Genomic DNA, 17,435 nt, shown 5'->3' with positions numbered 1-17,435 from the left:
TGGGTAATCAACAAGCCCTCTTTGCGGGGCTTGCTGCCGGACTGCCACACCTCCTTCAACTCGTGTGTGTTGTAGAAGAGTTGATACTAAAAACAAATTATTCTTACAGATCACTTACACACACACACACAGTACACATATAGCTGAATAATAAACAATAAATATAGCAACATCTGATCAATCCATGTCAATTTCAGACTTAAAATAATAACCGATTTAAGACCCACCCATTTCCGTTAAAACATGCCTACTTCCGGCTTATACCCTGCCATTCCGAGTACAGATAGGATACAGATCACATCTGTTCACCCATCTAAATGATCTGTATAGATACAGATACAGATATTGGTGTACTCACTCATCCCTAATATTTACTACGCCACAAACCTGCCTCTTGACAGAGGGAAAATTAATTAATTACTGTATATACTCTGGAATTTTTATTTGCTCATAATTCATGTAATAACGCTATTAAATGTTTTGTTTGTTTTGATAATCACGTCATTTTATGTTTTGAATGTGCAATAAGTTGACCCTTTCAATTCCATTCATCCATTCTCGATGCCGCTTCTCTTCATTAGGTATGCTGGAGCCTATCCCAGCTGATTTCGTGCGAGAAGCGGGGTACACCCTAGACTAGTCGCCAGCCAATCGCAGTTATTTCACTCAATCAAATACAAATTAATTTCCTAAATTAATTAATTTTCTTTCTTTTCATGTTTGTCTGGATGTTTTTGTTGCTAATGTGCTTCTGTTAGACTAAACCTACTATTAGCAGGGGATCAAAGAATCGTTTTCCCCATTGTAACACAAAAATAAATTGCTGCTAGTTATAGAGATGCTAGTCTATATTCTGACAGCTGCTGAGGTGCCCTTGAGCAAGGCATTGAACCACCAACCAACTCACCCCTTTTTCTCAGTGGCACAGTTATTGTAAAGTGTAGTCAGCCAACCTACTAGAAAGTGAAAACATGATATGACACACTGTAATTGATGCGCCTTTCTATTTGAAGGTCATTTCCTCCATGATACCCAATGATGATTTTGGGGGGTTTGAACCTCTCAGGGTGCAGGTAAGAGTGAACTTCCTCATTCCATTTTATTAAATGATATCAGCCACTCCCTTTCTGACAGTAACCTTGTCCTGTCAACAGAAGCCTGGTTTCTATCAGCCTAAGGTGGATGGGGCTCAGTAAGTACTATGAGGAAACACGATGGACATACATTCTGGAGCACCGCTCAAGCAATGATTATGCAGTCAGGGAGTGGGTTAATTGGTTAGACCTTACAGTAGCCCTACCCATTCATTTTCTATAGCACATCTGGAGCCTATCACAGCTGTAAGGCGAACTACACACAGCCAATCATTCACACACCAATCACTGAATGGGAGCCGAACATACGATTAACAGATCTTCAGCTTATTGTGTTCTTTGGATAAAATATCTTAAACACACAATAAGACCATGGTAGTAGCTGCATCGATACCTGAGAGTTGCATACACCACTTTCTGTGGCAACATCAGATGTTAAAGCAAACTGGGCAGTATAAGGCACATATTAGCACAGCGGAATGAGGAACGAGCATTTGTGCTGTCTGGTCGTCACCTTCAAAGCTGAAAGGGAATGTCTGATGGCACTTGAAGTTGGGATGCACAGGCACTGAGAGCCAGCAGCTGGCCGAGCGTATAAGAGCATTGGAGCGACAGGGTATCTAGAAGTGAGGGAAGGGAAGATTGGGTGTATGAATGTCACACACACACAGTTATGTTTGTCAATATATCGTAAGACATCAGATTACGTTTGTGTCACTGTTCCAGGGATTCTCGCTACATGTGTATAAGCGTCCCTTACATGGCTCGAGGTCCGGGACAGTTGACTGTGCCAGGAGGTGCCAAAGTCTTTTTATTTGAAGAAGAGGACAAGCATGGGATGGCAACTGTCATATATGATGGACAGGTAATGACAGACAAGCTGGGGTGTAACAATATGTGTAAATCTGTAAAGAATGTGTATAGTTTGAGGAATGTGTCTGTTGTGTTCACTGTTTGCTTCCATTCATGATTCATTTTCTAATCTGCAACCTTTTGTTTTCAGAGAGGACTTGTGCCAGCATCCCTGCTCAAGCCCGCAGATATACAGATGACCAAAGGCAAAAGAGATCATGTAAATAATTTGTGTTTGTAGAAATACACACTCAGTTTAGCATTTTAATGGCAGTATTTACCTTCATGCTCTTGCAAGGGACTGAACTATAAGTAACTATAAGTGATTATTCAACTACATTTCATCAATTAATACAAAAACTAACAATGTTCTTTCACATTTTTAGATAATCATTTTATCAGAGAATACCAAATGCCAGCCAGCGTCTTATTGATCAGAATAACACCAGAAAGGGTAGCGACATCACAGAGTGGAACCTTGTTTTGTGTCATTAATTTATTCCAGAAGGTCCGACTCTAACCGAAACGGATGCTAACCCAATCAACTTTTACCATAAGAAATAATGTAACTCAAATTGATCTGTTCCAGAAACACAAAAATGTTAACACAAAACATGTTTTTATAGTTTTACAATTCTAGTTTTACATGCAGAAAACAATTATAAATACATATAAATGATGAATGAAAGAGATACGTGAACATTTAAGGTTACTTTTACCTTCACTGAAGACGTGACTGCCGAAGACACGATGTGGCAGAGAGATCAACCATCATCACCTCCCTGTTTTGCCATGAGTTATTCATTGAATTCAAGTGTTTCTCATCTCAATAATTCAAAAAGGAGCCAAAGAAAGTTGACAATATCAGCATTTTGAGAAAGAAGGTGAGAAACGTTGACTTGAAGAAATAACTCATGGGAAAACAGGAGGGTGGTGTCCATGTTGATCTCACTGCCACATCGTGTCTTTGAGAACAGTGAGTGAAGTCCATCATTCAATGAGGACATAAGTGACCTGAAATGTTCACTTAGCCCTGTCATTCATCATGTATATGAAGTAAGAATTGTTTTATGCATGTAAAACTGTAAATATAAAACTATAAAAACATGTTTGTGTTAAAATTATCGAGTCACCAGCCAATGACATCATAGACAGGCGACATAACGCTGCTGACTTCCAGTTGTGGTTGTCACTATGCGATACGTACCGGAGACGCAAACGGTTCTACGCATGTGCACAATGCGTTTACATCCGGTCGGCCTATTTTTCAGCAGTCACATGTTAGGCATGTGTAATCTAAGCCATCCATCGATCTACTTGACAGCAGCAATATACATACAAAAACCTTATTAAGATTTGAGAAATTACAACATAATTGAGCTGAATCCTCTCGATGAATCCATAATTGCACTCCGTTTATGGTTGTTTACATTGAAATATTACTGCATTTTATATGTTTTATTCTAGTTTTTTATGTATGTTACACATAACCGGATATGATGTTTGCATCTGCGCTACATGCATTGCCTAAGTTTTTACGTAGCTCCGTCTTGGTGGATAGACGATAGAAACATCCACACGCTAACAAAGTCTTTTAATAAGAGTCACTAATAAAATAACACCCCAAAATATTACATATTTGAATTATGGTTGTTGACCATTTATGTTCATACATTTAAAAAATAATACCTACCACAGCACGTGACAAAGTGAAGCAGTGAAGCATGGACATAAAAATGTGCTCAAGGAGGAAGTGAAGTAGGTCTTGTGCATGCGCAATTGCATCAGTGACACTGGTTGCCGTTTTGTTGGCTAGCTAATTGGATGCTAACAAGGACTTTTTGCAATAAAAATACATTAAGAACACAGTTGGGCTTATGCAGTGTATTAATAACAATACAAGACACGTGCCAACTGGCTTAGCCATACAAGCACGGGAGGAACATGTGACCTACTCGGAGAGGTCTGGGAAGAGCCACCTGGCTATGCTGCCCCACCACCAGTGTAACATAACCTCCAAGTGACTTTGTTGGGATGGCTACACATATTGCACAGGGGCAGATGTAGCTTTTTTGAAAGGGGGTGTGTGGCTAAGGCCGTAGGTCAAGGCGCTGGAAATGGAGCAGGGGGTCCGGGGGCCCTCTCCCAGAAGAATTTTTAAAAATTAGACCTCATTTCATGCAATCTAGTGATATCTGAGTCCAATTTTATGTCCTTAATTTCAAGAGTTTGTTGTTAGTTATCCTTAGAATATATCGTTTAAGCCAAAACATTCTATTTATAAAATTACCGGTACTAGGAGAAACCCATTTTAGCTCAATTTCATGAAATATTTTCCAATTTGAAGCAGCTGTAAATTCCGAGGATTTGAGTATAATTTTATGTCACTGGGGATCGCTTTTCTGGTTAATTTTCATTGAGAATAGACAACAGTTTTCCTTATAGTCATAATGCCGAACCTTTATTTTGCACCTCCACCTGAATAGCCATGTACAGCACATGTTCAATGTCCAATGTAAACGATCAGCCTGACTGTGGGTTCAGGAATAGCATGCGTCTCGGTTGCATTCTGGCATATGCTTCCACCACGCGGCCATAATTCCGAACACGTACCTTCACTGGGACTGGGTGACTGGAATCCAGGATGGTTTATCATTTTATTAGCTTTTATTGTGGCAAAAAAAAATCATGGGTGCCTCAAAAAAAAAAAGGGGGGGGGCCCTGTTGTATATTTATGAGATGTAGAATAAACACCACCTAGGATGAACAGAGGTTAGGTTGAACAGAATAAAACTTAAAAAAAAAAAAATTCTGCTTTCTTTTTCTCAGACACTTTCGACTGGGATCCCCCTCCCTCCAGGACTAAAGCCACCCACTCGTCCACGTCCTCGGTCCAGTTCTGCAGTCCCTACTTGGGGTAAAATCATTTGTATGCAAAATGAATGAGTGATTATAAGTGACACTGCAGCTAACATTGTATTTCTCAGCAGAACAGTTGACGTCGGACACACCACCACCATCCTACACCACTGCCACCCATGTTCAACGGCCAGCCTCAGCGCCTTCCAATGCAGCCAGCAGGCAGGTAGCATCCTTACCTGAAAAGGCAAGTTTACTTTGACTTTTTCACAGTTTGTGAATCAATTTCACCTGCTGCTACAGACGGCAGGTGGAAATGAGAGACAATTAGCATGACAGCCCCAAAGAAAGAATGTTTGTCGTTGATTTCCCTGTTCTCATCCTTTCTGGCTGATGTTTGTATTTTGGCAGTACCCTCACCACTAGAGGTAGTAATCCTTCCAGTACAGAGGGGTGTAGCACTTGTATACACCGATATACTAACAACACTACAGGACCAGATCTAGGTTCAGAAGGAGTGGAATGAGAATGTGTAAATAGACCAAAGACCAAAAGTTGAAGTTTGAGCCGGCAATTTACTAACAACAAATTTCAGAAAAAACATACAAAATAAACAGCATAAAGTGATCCAGGAAATTGAAAAGTAAATAAAAAAGAGAATATTTTTCTAATGTCTCTAATTTTAACTTGAGTTATTTTATCAATCATACCGGTCTGTGAGTACTTTTCCCTGGTTAGGTTAACAGGTAAGTAATTTCTAATTACAAGTGTGATTCAACTCAAAATCAATTTCAAAACAAATCACACTTTCACCACAAAATTGCAAAGATCTTGAAGGATACACAGCGTGATACACTTTTCAGTCTTTTTCTACTCAGTTCAGAAGTGTATTTGACTTCCAATCAAATGTTGAAGTGGAATCCAGATGAGGAAATCCAAAGCTTGGTTGAGATGAGGAAAATAAAAGAGTCCAGGTTCCTACCGCTCTGGCAGCAATGTTCACCAATAGGAAACGGATTCACTTGTAATCACGACGAAGGTTCTACAACTGTAGTCCATGGATCTGGCTCGCCATCTTGTCTCCACTGTAGAGGTGTCTCCCACACTCTTACAGGTGTTTCAATCCAATGCAAAAGGTACAAAATGGAAAAAAGCTGACCTGCATGACAGGTCATGAAGATAATAAATCACTACAAATACTGTACATAAATCACAAGTTCACATTTACTTATATCAACACAGCTATGACATTCACCTCAGCCTAAAATGGCGGCTAACGTTTCCATCCGTTGGCTATGGACGGTTTTAACTGGCAAAATCACTGTCATTCTCAAACATATAGCACAAATAAACATTTTCCCAACTCACACCATATATATATTCGCACATATACAGTATATTCACATATGACATTCTCAGAAGGGCAAAATATTAACTGCGTCACAACTATTGTGCTTTGTAGCTCTCTGCACATACACACATTAGTCCTGCACTATAACTACACAATTCAAACAAAGTTCCAAAAAACAAAACTCACCAAAAGTCAATTCCTGCTCACTAAGATGTGCTTCTGGTGGCTCATCGACCAGGTAAGTATCTTTTTAGCGATCCTTAATCACTTTACATTTCACTTTTCCTCTCGGCAGTTGGCTCTGTGCTCTCAGCTCGGCGACTGCGCTGCTAGCGCTAAGAAGCCTCGCTCCCTTAAAGGGGAAGTGCTCTGTTTTGTGTCCAGGGACTTTTACTATTCTTAAAGGAATATGAAAACATTTTCTCTTTTAAGGTGACTTTTTATCAAGAATATGCACACATTTCAATATTTTAAGACATATTTATGAATTTTAAGGCTCATTTCTGTAATTCAAAAGGGCATTTTACTCATTTTAATAGTTTATTATTTAGAAATCTTAATCACTTGTAATTACTGATCACATTAGACTTCTTGTTTTCACTACGCATGTTCAGATGTTTCCTACATCCTCCGTGCGTGTCAAAATCTTACTCTCTTTCATGGTCACCACAACTACGTTCTTCACAAACAAACAAAAATGCAGTGATGTGGGGAATGTAGTTGTACCTGTTAGAACTCCCTTTGTATGCTCCCCTCTCACGTTCTTCTTCTTGTTTTAGCCGTAAGCATTTTTTCTTATTTTGTACAATGTGCCTTTTGCTGTATTTTCCCCATTTTTTTCTTTTTGTTTAATTTTATTTCTATATTGTGCAGTGGGGCAAGAAAAAAACGAGCCACGTGCCGCACATGGCCCCTCGGCTGCACTTTGGACACTCCTGCTTTTATGGCAACAGAGCTTTTTGGTTTGTGTCATAAGAATTATCGTATGTTTTTAAACCTTATTTAAGATCAACTAAGGGTGTTGGTTTCATCTTGTTGAAATGCAGATGAGCCCTGCAGTACTTTGCAACACACGCATTCAATAGATGAATGGGACGAGTGGCTAACAAAACTGTCTCCATCTTAATTTTAGCTTTTAAATGCTGCTTGCATTGATGAACACCAAGGAATGAAGCAGCAGATGTGATGGTAATTCCTGCTAGTTTTGAGTCATTGCCTGAATTGAAGCTGCAGCTGCAGGAGGCAATCATAAAGGGAGCACTCTGATTCGCGAGATCTTGTCATCCCACAGACGTCCAGATTGCCGTGGCAACTTGAAACTGAAAGTGTGAATGCGTACCGAGAGAGCAGCAAAACATACAAGGGTAAATAAGGTTCAAAATGTACATGTTGGCAGGTCTTCAGCTGAACTACTCACAGCCCTGGGGGGCAGATGTTTTTTGTGGCCCAACAATGGGCTACAGCCCCGTGATTAACCATCACTGGTCTAAGGTGTCGGCAAGGCACAGAAGTGGTTCAGATGGTGCAGCTCAGCAGGATGGCTCATCAATGCATGCTGTGGCAAGAAAGTTTGCTGTTTGCCCCCCAACACAGTATCAAGAGCATGGAGGAGATGCCAGGAGACACACCAGTACACACGTGGAAGGGGCCATAGGACAACAACTCAGCAGCAGGACCGCTATTTGCTCCTTTGTGCAAGGAGAAACAGGAGGAGCACTGCCAGAGCCCTGCAAAATGGCCTCTGGCAAGCCACTTTTGTGCATGTTTCTGCTCAAACTGTCAGAAACAGACTCCATGGGGTGGTATGAGGGCCTGATGTCCACAAGGGTGGCCTGTTAAGGGAATGTCTCAGGCAAAAGAAGCCAAGTAAGGAGGACCCAGATGGGCTGTCATGGAAAGACAAGCCCTCGCATGGCATGTACCACCCACAAATTGAAGAAGTGGCTGACATTGGCTGACAGTGGTTGGACTGAAAGACAGCATGAGGGCACTAATCTAATTTGGGGGCCCAAGGCAAACCCAGTCATTGGGGCCCTCCTCATCCTGGTACTGCACCTTATTGTCACCTCAACACTAGGTCTTCAATGAGGTATTCAATGTGGGCAGCAGCTAGTTCCATAGCCATGTTTACATACCCTCCCCAAAACCATTTTAAATGTTAATGTTGATCATTTACTAAGTTAGTAGATAACATTTTATTAACATTTAAGATGTTTTCATATTCACACTTGTTAGTAGTACTAACAAGGACTTTTTTGGTAGACAGCAGAATTCCTTGTTCCATTTATCACAGCAAGTCTTCCACGTCCTGAAGCAGCAAAACAGCCCCTAACAATCGACTACCACCACCATATTTTACTGTTGGTATGATGTTCTTTTTCTGAAATGCGGCATTACTTTTATGCCAGATGTAATGGGACACACACCTTCCAAAAAGTTCAACATTTGTCTCGTCAGAGTATTTTCCCAAAGGTCTTGGGGATCATGACGATGTTTTCTGGCAAACATACATTGTGACAAACGTACAAAAAATAAAAAATAAAAAATCAGGCTCAGGAAGGGGACAAACACTTTTCCCACCACTGTATATCCTGTAGTGCATCAGTGTATCATGTATCAGTCATTTTTCTTCTTTCTCACCTCCAGAATGTCAACATGGTCCAGGAAACAGAAGCAGAGTCTGTCATGGTGAAGGTTCATTACATATACACCACCTCACTGGAAGTACCAACCAATATGTCATACCATGAACTGAAGGAAGAAATTGCTCATAAATTGGAGCAACCAGCATCTTCTCTCCGCCTCAGGTAACTCTTCAATGTGTACCTTGAACTTAATCATTTATTTCAATGATGGCTTTAGTTAGATAGTTAGATAATGGATGCATAGATCTAGAGATAGAGTGGGACCCCTTTAAACCAACACCATCTGACACTCATCAAGTCCTGGTCCCCCATCTTCTTGTTATTACTAAAAAGTGCCAAGATTGACATACATCATCAATCACTGCTGTCGACATAAAATTTGAGATCTAAAAGGGTAATTTCTATGACAAATGTGTCAGTTTATGTCGACAACAACATCGTGTTAAGCAGATTTGTGGTTATGTCAAAATCAGTAAAAACAATGTGACAACAGCAAAAGAGCTGCCACTTGGAGCTTCTCCATAGGACCAAAAGTTTTTTCTTCTGTCGCAGTCGACTTCTCAACCACGCATTTCTCACAAATGAAGGAAAACAATGTCACAAACTCCAGGTTTAAAAGTCCTTTATTATTGCCACTATTCTTTTTATGTCACAACTATTGGCTTTTTTTACGTCACCCTGAGTCGGCCAATCCGAGAGATGTTGGCTTTAACGGGTTCCACTGTGGAAAGGTCGACAGCTCAAGTAATAGTTTATCTGACTTATCACTGACTAAATGATGCTTACAATTCCACCAAAACTCTCATTAGATATAGGAAGCATGGCTCCCGCTTGCTGGTACCTCTTGATTGGGAGTTAGAGACAGGCAGATCCCTGCAAGAGGTTTCGGAGGCTGGCAGAGCGACCCTGTGGTGCCAGGTAAGGATCTCAACTTCTAAACATCCGCATTCAAAAAAAGAACATTGACAGACATGGGACTTGAACTGGGAACATACAGTGGTGCCTCAGTTTTCATTATTAATTCCGACTATCAATTCCCGAAGCGTATAAAAACCGCAGCTATTTTTCCCACCGAAAATATTATATTAATAATATTATTATATTATCATAATTATATTATCATACTTTTTAAAACACCGCTGTTAGCATTTGAGTAACTTGCTAATACATGGAATCAGGAAGCGGAAGTCAGTCTATGATGTCATCAGCAGTTGACGCTGTAGTTTTTTGCTAACACAGTCAAGCCACAAGTGTCAAAAATGTTAACACAACACCTTTTTATAGTTTTACCTGCATAAATCAATTCTAAATACATATAAATGATGAATGAAAGGGATAAATGAACCCGTTAATTACTTTTGTTTCATTGAAGATGTGCTGCCAAAGACATCAGATCAGCACAGAGTTTTTTTCTTTGGCTCCATTTTGGCTTATTTTGCAGCTGTGATCAAAAGGAAAGCAGAGACTTGAGGTGAGAAACACTACTGAATTCAAAAAATAACTCCAAGGTGGTGTCCGTGTTGATCTCGCTGCCACATTGCGTCTTTGGCAACAATCACGTCTTCGATTAATCCAGGAAATAAATAAATGACCGGCTGATAGCTCAAAACATGCACACAGATCAATGAACTGCAGGTCTTTTTTTCTTGTGCATGTACTGCCTGTGCTGTACAGGTGCTGTTCACAAGAGGCGTTCAAGCGCACGTGAATGTTTGGCTTTGGCCACATAGTAGTACCGCTGTTTTTCGTTTTTATTTCCATACCCCCATGCCGGCTTGTAGTATCCTTGGGGGTACGTGTGGCAATACAGGCAAATTTACAGGTAAGATATACCCCCAAATTTTGGTGAAATTCCAAATTGCACGACTACATTTTCGATGAGCCACTGTACATGTAAAAAGACTTTCATCATGCCCAGATGGGAATGCACATTTAACCACCCTTGTGCTCCTTTATTCAGGCAGAAAATCCCCTGCTCAACCATACCATCCTCTACCAAATGGTGGCCCTGTATGATTATTCTGCTCAGGGTCCAGAGGATTTAGAGTTCAGTGAAGGCGACACCATTGACATTCTGGGTGCAGGTAAGTTACAGGTCAACCTCATTCCTGCATCATTGCATGAACAAAGCGATGAAAACACATCCACTGCACCTACAAGTGCTTTACATTGCTTTTTTTCCCTCTATTTGCGTCTTTATAGTTAATGAAGAGTGGCTCGAGGGACACTGTGCAGGAAAAATCGGCATCTTCCCCAGCAACTTTGCCACGAGGGAGAATGACACCTTTACACAGAGCTCCGAGTTTTAAAACAGACTTTAAACACTTCAGAATTGTCAGATGGGCTCAATATTTGAAACACTACATTTTTGCACAGCACTGAGTTGTACCCTGTCATTTCATCACCCATGGCAGGGATTCAATTAATGCGTGCATTAAAAAGGTACTGAGTGAGTTTGCATTGATTTTATCTTCATGTTTGTCAAACAAGATACAGTGTAACTTTGCTAGTACACAAATGTTTTATATGAGTAAATGCATGCTACATTCAATAACGGTCATGAAAAAAGACTTTATTGCTCAAACATTTCACTACATTTATGTAGTAGCGACATTATAGTTAGAGTTGCGCATTAGAGTCTCGATCATCGATGGGAACCAGGACTCACACTCCGATTCTCCTGGGATCATTCTAATGTTTTTATTTCGATTCCTAGATTCGATGCGCGCTTTGCCGACCGGAAGAAATAGACGCGAACACCAACGAAGAAGAAGCATCCAAAAAGTTTAGCTTAACTTCAAATGAGCTCGCACCACTACATTCACTACACCATGAATGTGTGAACATGTAGTAGCTACATCGGACTTCCTCTTAGCAGTCAGAATCAGGGAAGTCAAAAAATAAATGACGTCTGTCTCATGCCAAAGCAACCGAGGGTTTCAGGATGCTAGCCCTAATAATGATGATTTTTTCCTCTATCTTCAAAAGCCTACCTAGTTCAGACCTAATCATAGGAGGAGACGTCAACACAATACTTGATCCAACAATAGATAAATCAAACACAACGGGAAACATCAGAGCACTTAAATCTACTTCAGTCTTAAAGTACTATATGGAGGAGTGTGGTCTTGGTGATAGCTGGAGGCTAAACCATCCTAAAGACAGAGAATACACCCATTTTTCAAAAGTACACCACACATACCGTATTTTCACGACCAAAAGGCTCACTTAAAAGTCTTAAATTTTGTCCAAAATGGGCGGGCGCCTTACAATGCGGAGCGCCGTATGTGTGTGTAACCTGGTACGTTGGTAAACCTCACTCCCTCTGCCCCAAGAGCTGCGCTGAACATGCGACCGACAGTCCGGACCTTTAGTCGCGTGGTCAGCGCCCTCGCCTCCCATTACAAAGGTCTCGTGTTCGAGCCTCGGTGCGGGCAGTGCGAAACAGGGCGGGTTACGTGTGTACCGTGTTCCAAAATCTGAAGTGTTGCTGTGTGACTTTTATGAGCGCTCCGCTCGGCTGACTGGGACTCCTGCCGACACGCTGCTTATATAGAGGAAAGGTGGACATGACTGAGTCGACTGGGTCGGCTGAAGAGGAAGGAGACATCTGATTGGCTACCTATATCCCCTTGGTAGAAAAAATGCATTCGTGGATCGGGTCACGTCAGGGTAGTCTCAAAAAGATTCACACACAAACGCGAGTAGGTTCACAAAATAAAAGCATTTGTATATGAATGTATCAACATCCACATATGTTTTGATGAAAACTGCAAATACTTTTTGGATACAAGATATAAATAAATTATATATGTATATACATCAGTTGAAGACGCACGGTGGTCTACTGTTAGCACGTTGGCCAACATTAACAGCCTGGAAATCGGGAAGGCCTGGGTTCGATTCTTCCTTGGGAATTTTTTGTGTGAAGTTGGCATGTTCTCCCCGTGTGCGCGGGGGTTTTCTCCAGGTGCTCCGGCTTCCTCCCACATTCCAAAAAACATGCAGGCGAGGTTAATTGGAGACTCTAAATCAGGGGTCACCAACGTTTTTCCTTGTGAGAGCTACTTTTACAAAATGAAAATGGCCAAGAGCTACTCATTTTTGTAACATTTATTTTCAGAGCTTATTTTAAACCCAAACAAAGTGAATATGCTTGTTTTACCAGAACATGAACAAAATGCTGGTGTCCACAACTCACATGTTGTATTTCAGAATGCATTTCCTTCTACTGTTCTTTCATTATTAACTGAAAACCTGAATGAAAAGCGGGCACCACGTTGGTGACCCCTGCTCTAAATTGTCCATAGGTATGAATGTGAGTGTGAATGGTTGTTTGTCTATATGTGCCCTGCGATTGGCTGACGACCAGTCCAGGGTGTACCCCGCCTGTCGCCCGAAGTCAGCTGGGACAGGCTCCAGCATGCCCCCGCGACCCTAATGAGGAGAAGCGGTATAGAAAATGGATGGATGGAAGGATGTTTGTGGATTTTTATTGCATATATTTAAAACAATGAATATTTGTGTGTGCATCAGAAATACATTTGGGAAACTTTTTTGGTTATTTGTGGATTTATTTTACATTTCTATAAAATGCCAAATATATGTGTGTGCATTGAAAATATTTGTGTGGAAAGTCATTTATATAGAAATTTTAACATGCATTTGTGAATCCTTCTGTGTGCATTTAGTAATATTGAGACTAATCTAACTCCATACAAAACGTCTCCCCTAAGTCATCAAAGTATGTCCATGTGTTCATTTACCTTTATGGAACTTTTGGAACTTCTTGACAATCTGGTGACTGGTGATTGCCCCAAAATCAGATGCTCAGAGACCTGCAAAAATGTACAGCACAAAGCATCAGTGGAGGCAATGGAAAATCCATACTAAAAAAGCATGCTTGTCTGGTGTATCTTTAATGGTCAAAATAATAACTTTCCATTTACATAAATGCATGTATGCATACATACATACATACAAGGTCATGCCCCTCTTATATCCAAGAGATAATAAGGTATTATGTTTAATATACACTTAATGGCCAAAGCAAAATTTCAATCAGATTTGTTTATATACTAAACAAATGGCCAGTGGTTGATAAATGCATTGCATTTAAAGTTGAATTGAAATGTAAATCCATAATGCAACTCAATAAGTCTTGGTCTCTAAATTCTGCTGAATGTATGAATGACGATTTACTAGTAGAAGCGGGTGGCATACTTGTGCACAATTAGGACCATACAATAATCAGAACACAAGTGGACAGCTCTAAGTACTTGTGTGCATCATCAACCCACATTGAGATCTGATCACTCAAACCACATGTAACCACGTTCAGTGTGTACACAAATGTGAGTCAGCCCACACTGAAAGATCTCTGACTACATAAGTGGAAATATGTATATGATCATGTTTCAAAGATTCACTGATTACAATTCCCACTAAAATCATCACGTTTCCATCTCTCATACCCACCTCAACCACACAGGGGGCACACATATTTTTCAACATCGGCTTTAAACTTTTTTGCTCATACTTTTTAACAGACTGCAGCATATGATGCACACTCTGAGACGTTGTTTGTTTAATTATGTTAAACAAACATGTAAAAAAAATATGTCACTAGATTTAGATAAAAGATACAATCACATTCATGACATTTGTAAAAACAGATTAATGTAAAACTTGCTCTGAATCATGAGAAAGTTACTAAGAGACAGACACACAGAGCATCACTGTAACCATAGTGTTACGATGGTGTTTGTCGCTCTGCTGCCGCCTGCTGTGTATTTGCTCTCTGTGCAGCTTCAGGCGGTGTGGGTGGAGTCCCCAGCACACACCTGCAGGCAATCTCATCAGACACCCTACCCCGTTACCTGTTCCGCTTGGTCCGGCTCACCTTCGTTACCGCTTACTATTGTGCTTTGGACTTGTATACTCACCGTTGCTCCGGCTCAGGTTTGCCTCTAGTACTTCTCAGTTGTATTGTAGTTACTTCCTGTCAGCCTTTTGCTGACAGCGTTTTGTGTTCTTGCTTTTGATTTGTGACTTTTCTTGTGTTGTACTTTTTCCCCGCTCCAGGGAAAAAGTTATTAAATATCTTTTTGTATCTAAACTTGGACTGTTTCTCTGCCTTGGGATCCGCCACGTCACCCGTGGCTCCACCCCTTGTGACACCACAGTAACCCATAGAAACACACAGATCTGTCTGTGTGGTCACTTGTGGAGCGAGGCAGCAGACAATAACAGATATGGATATTTCTCACGTTACCTCAATGATCTATTGAATTCACTGTTTCTCTGTCCAGTTGCTGTCTCATAACGCAGTGACCTTAAACTCATCACGGAGCGTCTCAGCTCGACTCAAACCGGGTTTGAGTTTGTTTTTAGCTCCGCTAACCAATGTTGCGAGTTTTAACTCGTATCGTCGTAAATCTTAACAGGTCCGGTCCAATGTTATAGGTAAAGATGAATCTGGCCATCTTATTTTAACTTCATAACATGTTTAGAGCTGTTACAGGGTACTTTGCTAACACTACACACAATGTAACACATCGCTAATACCACAACCACAGGTAGAGTGAGCTAAGTGCATCTGTGTCTACACACCTGCTCTCTGATCACAGTGCAGGTGTAACAGATGCGAAAAAAACATGTATTGTCATGTCTGAAATGTTTTTGTTTATGGGTTAATTTCTCCAAAATCCCTATTTTGTGATTTGTTTTGGTTTCTTCTTAAATTATAATTTAACCTTTGTAACTTTATTTTCGTATTTCCTTTGTCATGGTATACACTTTTATTTTGAAGGTTCAGGGGATGTCGTACTGCTCCTCACGTTGTCAGTCTATTTTTGTGCTGGCTGACAGGCCCGTTGTTATTGAGGAGCTCACGCGCATGTCCTCTTCATGTATTCCACCACACTGCAGGAATAAACTTCTGTTCCAAAGCCGTCTCTGTGTCCCTCCATCGTGCACCAGAACACAACGCAGGTAGTCGGGACGTGCGGATACACTGGCAGCTCGGCTACACAGGGATAAGAGACCAATAAACATTAACGTTAGCTGCAAGTTACTTGCAGAAAGAAACGTAACGTTACTCCTCCTGACATAAAAAACAAACCATTCATTCATTCATTTTCAGTACCTAGCCTGTCATGATAAGCATGTTTATTCCCTCCAAAGTTTTGTAAACTAAATTCTGTACACATAAAACAATCTGTGAAAACCCACTCATACTTTGGGTTCTATATGCACATAAACATTTGTTTGTCTTACCTTAATTAATCCATACAGCAATAGAGGAGAAGATGAGACGCAAAGTGAGCGCCAAACACCGTCGGGACACCAGGGAATTGATTTTCAAATAGTATATCCATCCGCAGAGAGCTCACTTAAAACTCCATAAAATAATATTTGCAACGTGTCTGATAGTTATGGTTAAACTATTACTTGTCGGAAATAACTGACATTAAGAGTGAACAAATGAAATCTAACCATCACGTAGTGAATTTGCTGTGGGACTACTCTGTGAAGCGGACGGTTACAGTGGGCTGAACCGCAATATGGCGGTGTGGCGGAAAGCGTTACTTTTTCAAATAATTTTCAAAACGTATTTATCTAAAACAAAATATAAACTAATTCATATCCCTTGTGCTGTGACGGTCAAAATCAGCAACTACTTTTTCCCTTCATTTTAAGCTGCTATGAGTGATTTTCAGTGGGCAAAAACAGGGCTCAGTCTTGTTATGTTTTCAATTGAAATAAACCGACTAATTCAGTGCAATTATTTTTCTCATGATCTCTTCAGGTTTGCAGGAGCCACCGTTTCTGGTTTTGTATTTGTTTATTTCTTGCATAGCGGTTGCACGGGTTACCATGTGGGCTGGTGTGTCAGGTGAAGAGTATTTAGTGACAGGTGTCGCGGAGCAGATCATCATGCATGGGTGACTGGTTTTTACCACTTGCACGCTTAGTATATAGCAGTACAAAAGTCTGTAAAACACAGGCTGATGGTGCTGTTCACACGCACCATCACATGCGTCTGCAAGCTTTTTGTTTACTGGAAGTGCTAAAAGCACTTTTAGCACTTTAAAAGTGCTTTTAGCACTAGCACTTCCAGGGACAATCATCCCTCCCTCCTTTTTGTCCACCTTCAAACCTGTCCTTTTCCCCTCAACCCCCTTCCCTCCCTCCTTCCTTCCTCTACTCAGGACTTTGAGGACTTTTTCAGGTTCTATACTGAACCTGGCAAGCCTTGGTTGGTTGGTTCTGTGTAAATCGACAAAGGCATATAGGTGGACTTTCTTTCCATAAATGTCATGTCATGCAAATTTTATGTACTTTACATTATGGGTTTCAATTGTGGGTCCCCCATAGTACTTGCCCAGTTCCAGGCCATGACCACTTGGCCCAGTTTTATACCCTGTAGGGCCCATGCAGTGGGCTCACAATGGGCTCCCCACATGGCACCCATGCAACTGAAACCATATGGGGGCCCAAAAAATTTTCCCTGTTTATGCCCATGCCCACTTAGCCCATTCACATCCTTTATGGGGCTCTTATGGGCTTTACATGTGGGGCCCATGTTACTGAATCCACATGGGCCCCGCAAAATTTGCCCAGTTCAAGCCC

General features: G+C 40.9%; 1 protein-coding gene across 2 annotated transcripts in view; it reads left to right on the top strand.

The window, feature by feature from the left end:
- Positions 1-15,750, top strand: part of LOC129180231 (neutrophil cytosol factor 2-like) — a 30,610-nt gene extending 14,860 nt beyond the window's left edge. The window contains exons 8-17 of one of the 2 annotated variants that reach the window (XM_054774473.1): positions 1,014-1,073; positions 1,155-1,192; positions 1,821-1,959; positions 2,098-2,166; positions 4,776-4,863; positions 4,934-5,052; positions 8,803-8,963; positions 9,611-9,719; positions 10,762-10,885; positions 11,004-15,750. In XM_054774473.1, coding sequence (XP_054630448.1) covers positions 1,014-1,073; positions 1,155-1,192; positions 1,821-1,959; positions 2,098-2,166; positions 4,776-4,863; positions 4,934-5,052; positions 8,803-8,963; positions 9,611-9,719; positions 10,762-10,885; positions 11,004-11,110 — 1,014 coding nt within the window. In that variant the 3' untranslated portion in view covers positions 11,111-15,750. The remainder of the gene's footprint in view (positions 1-1,013; positions 1,074-1,154; positions 1,193-1,820; positions 1,960-2,097; positions 2,167-4,775; positions 4,864-4,933; positions 5,053-8,802; positions 8,964-9,610; positions 9,720-10,761; positions 10,886-11,003) is intronic. The other variant, XM_054774474.1, reaches the window with a different exon arrangement.
- The last annotated feature ends 1,685 nt before the right edge of the window (positions 15,751-17,435 follow it).

Source organism: Dunckerocampus dactyliophorus, chromosome 4, assembly GCF_027744805.1.
Source record: "Dunckerocampus dactyliophorus isolate RoL2022-P2 chromosome 4, RoL_Ddac_1.1, whole genome shotgun sequence".
Lineage (NCBI taxonomy): Eukaryota > Metazoa > Chordata > Actinopteri > Syngnathiformes > Syngnathidae > Dunckerocampus > Dunckerocampus dactyliophorus.
Note: the sequence above shows the minus strand (reverse complement) of the source record. Positions and strands in the feature narration are given on the sequence as shown.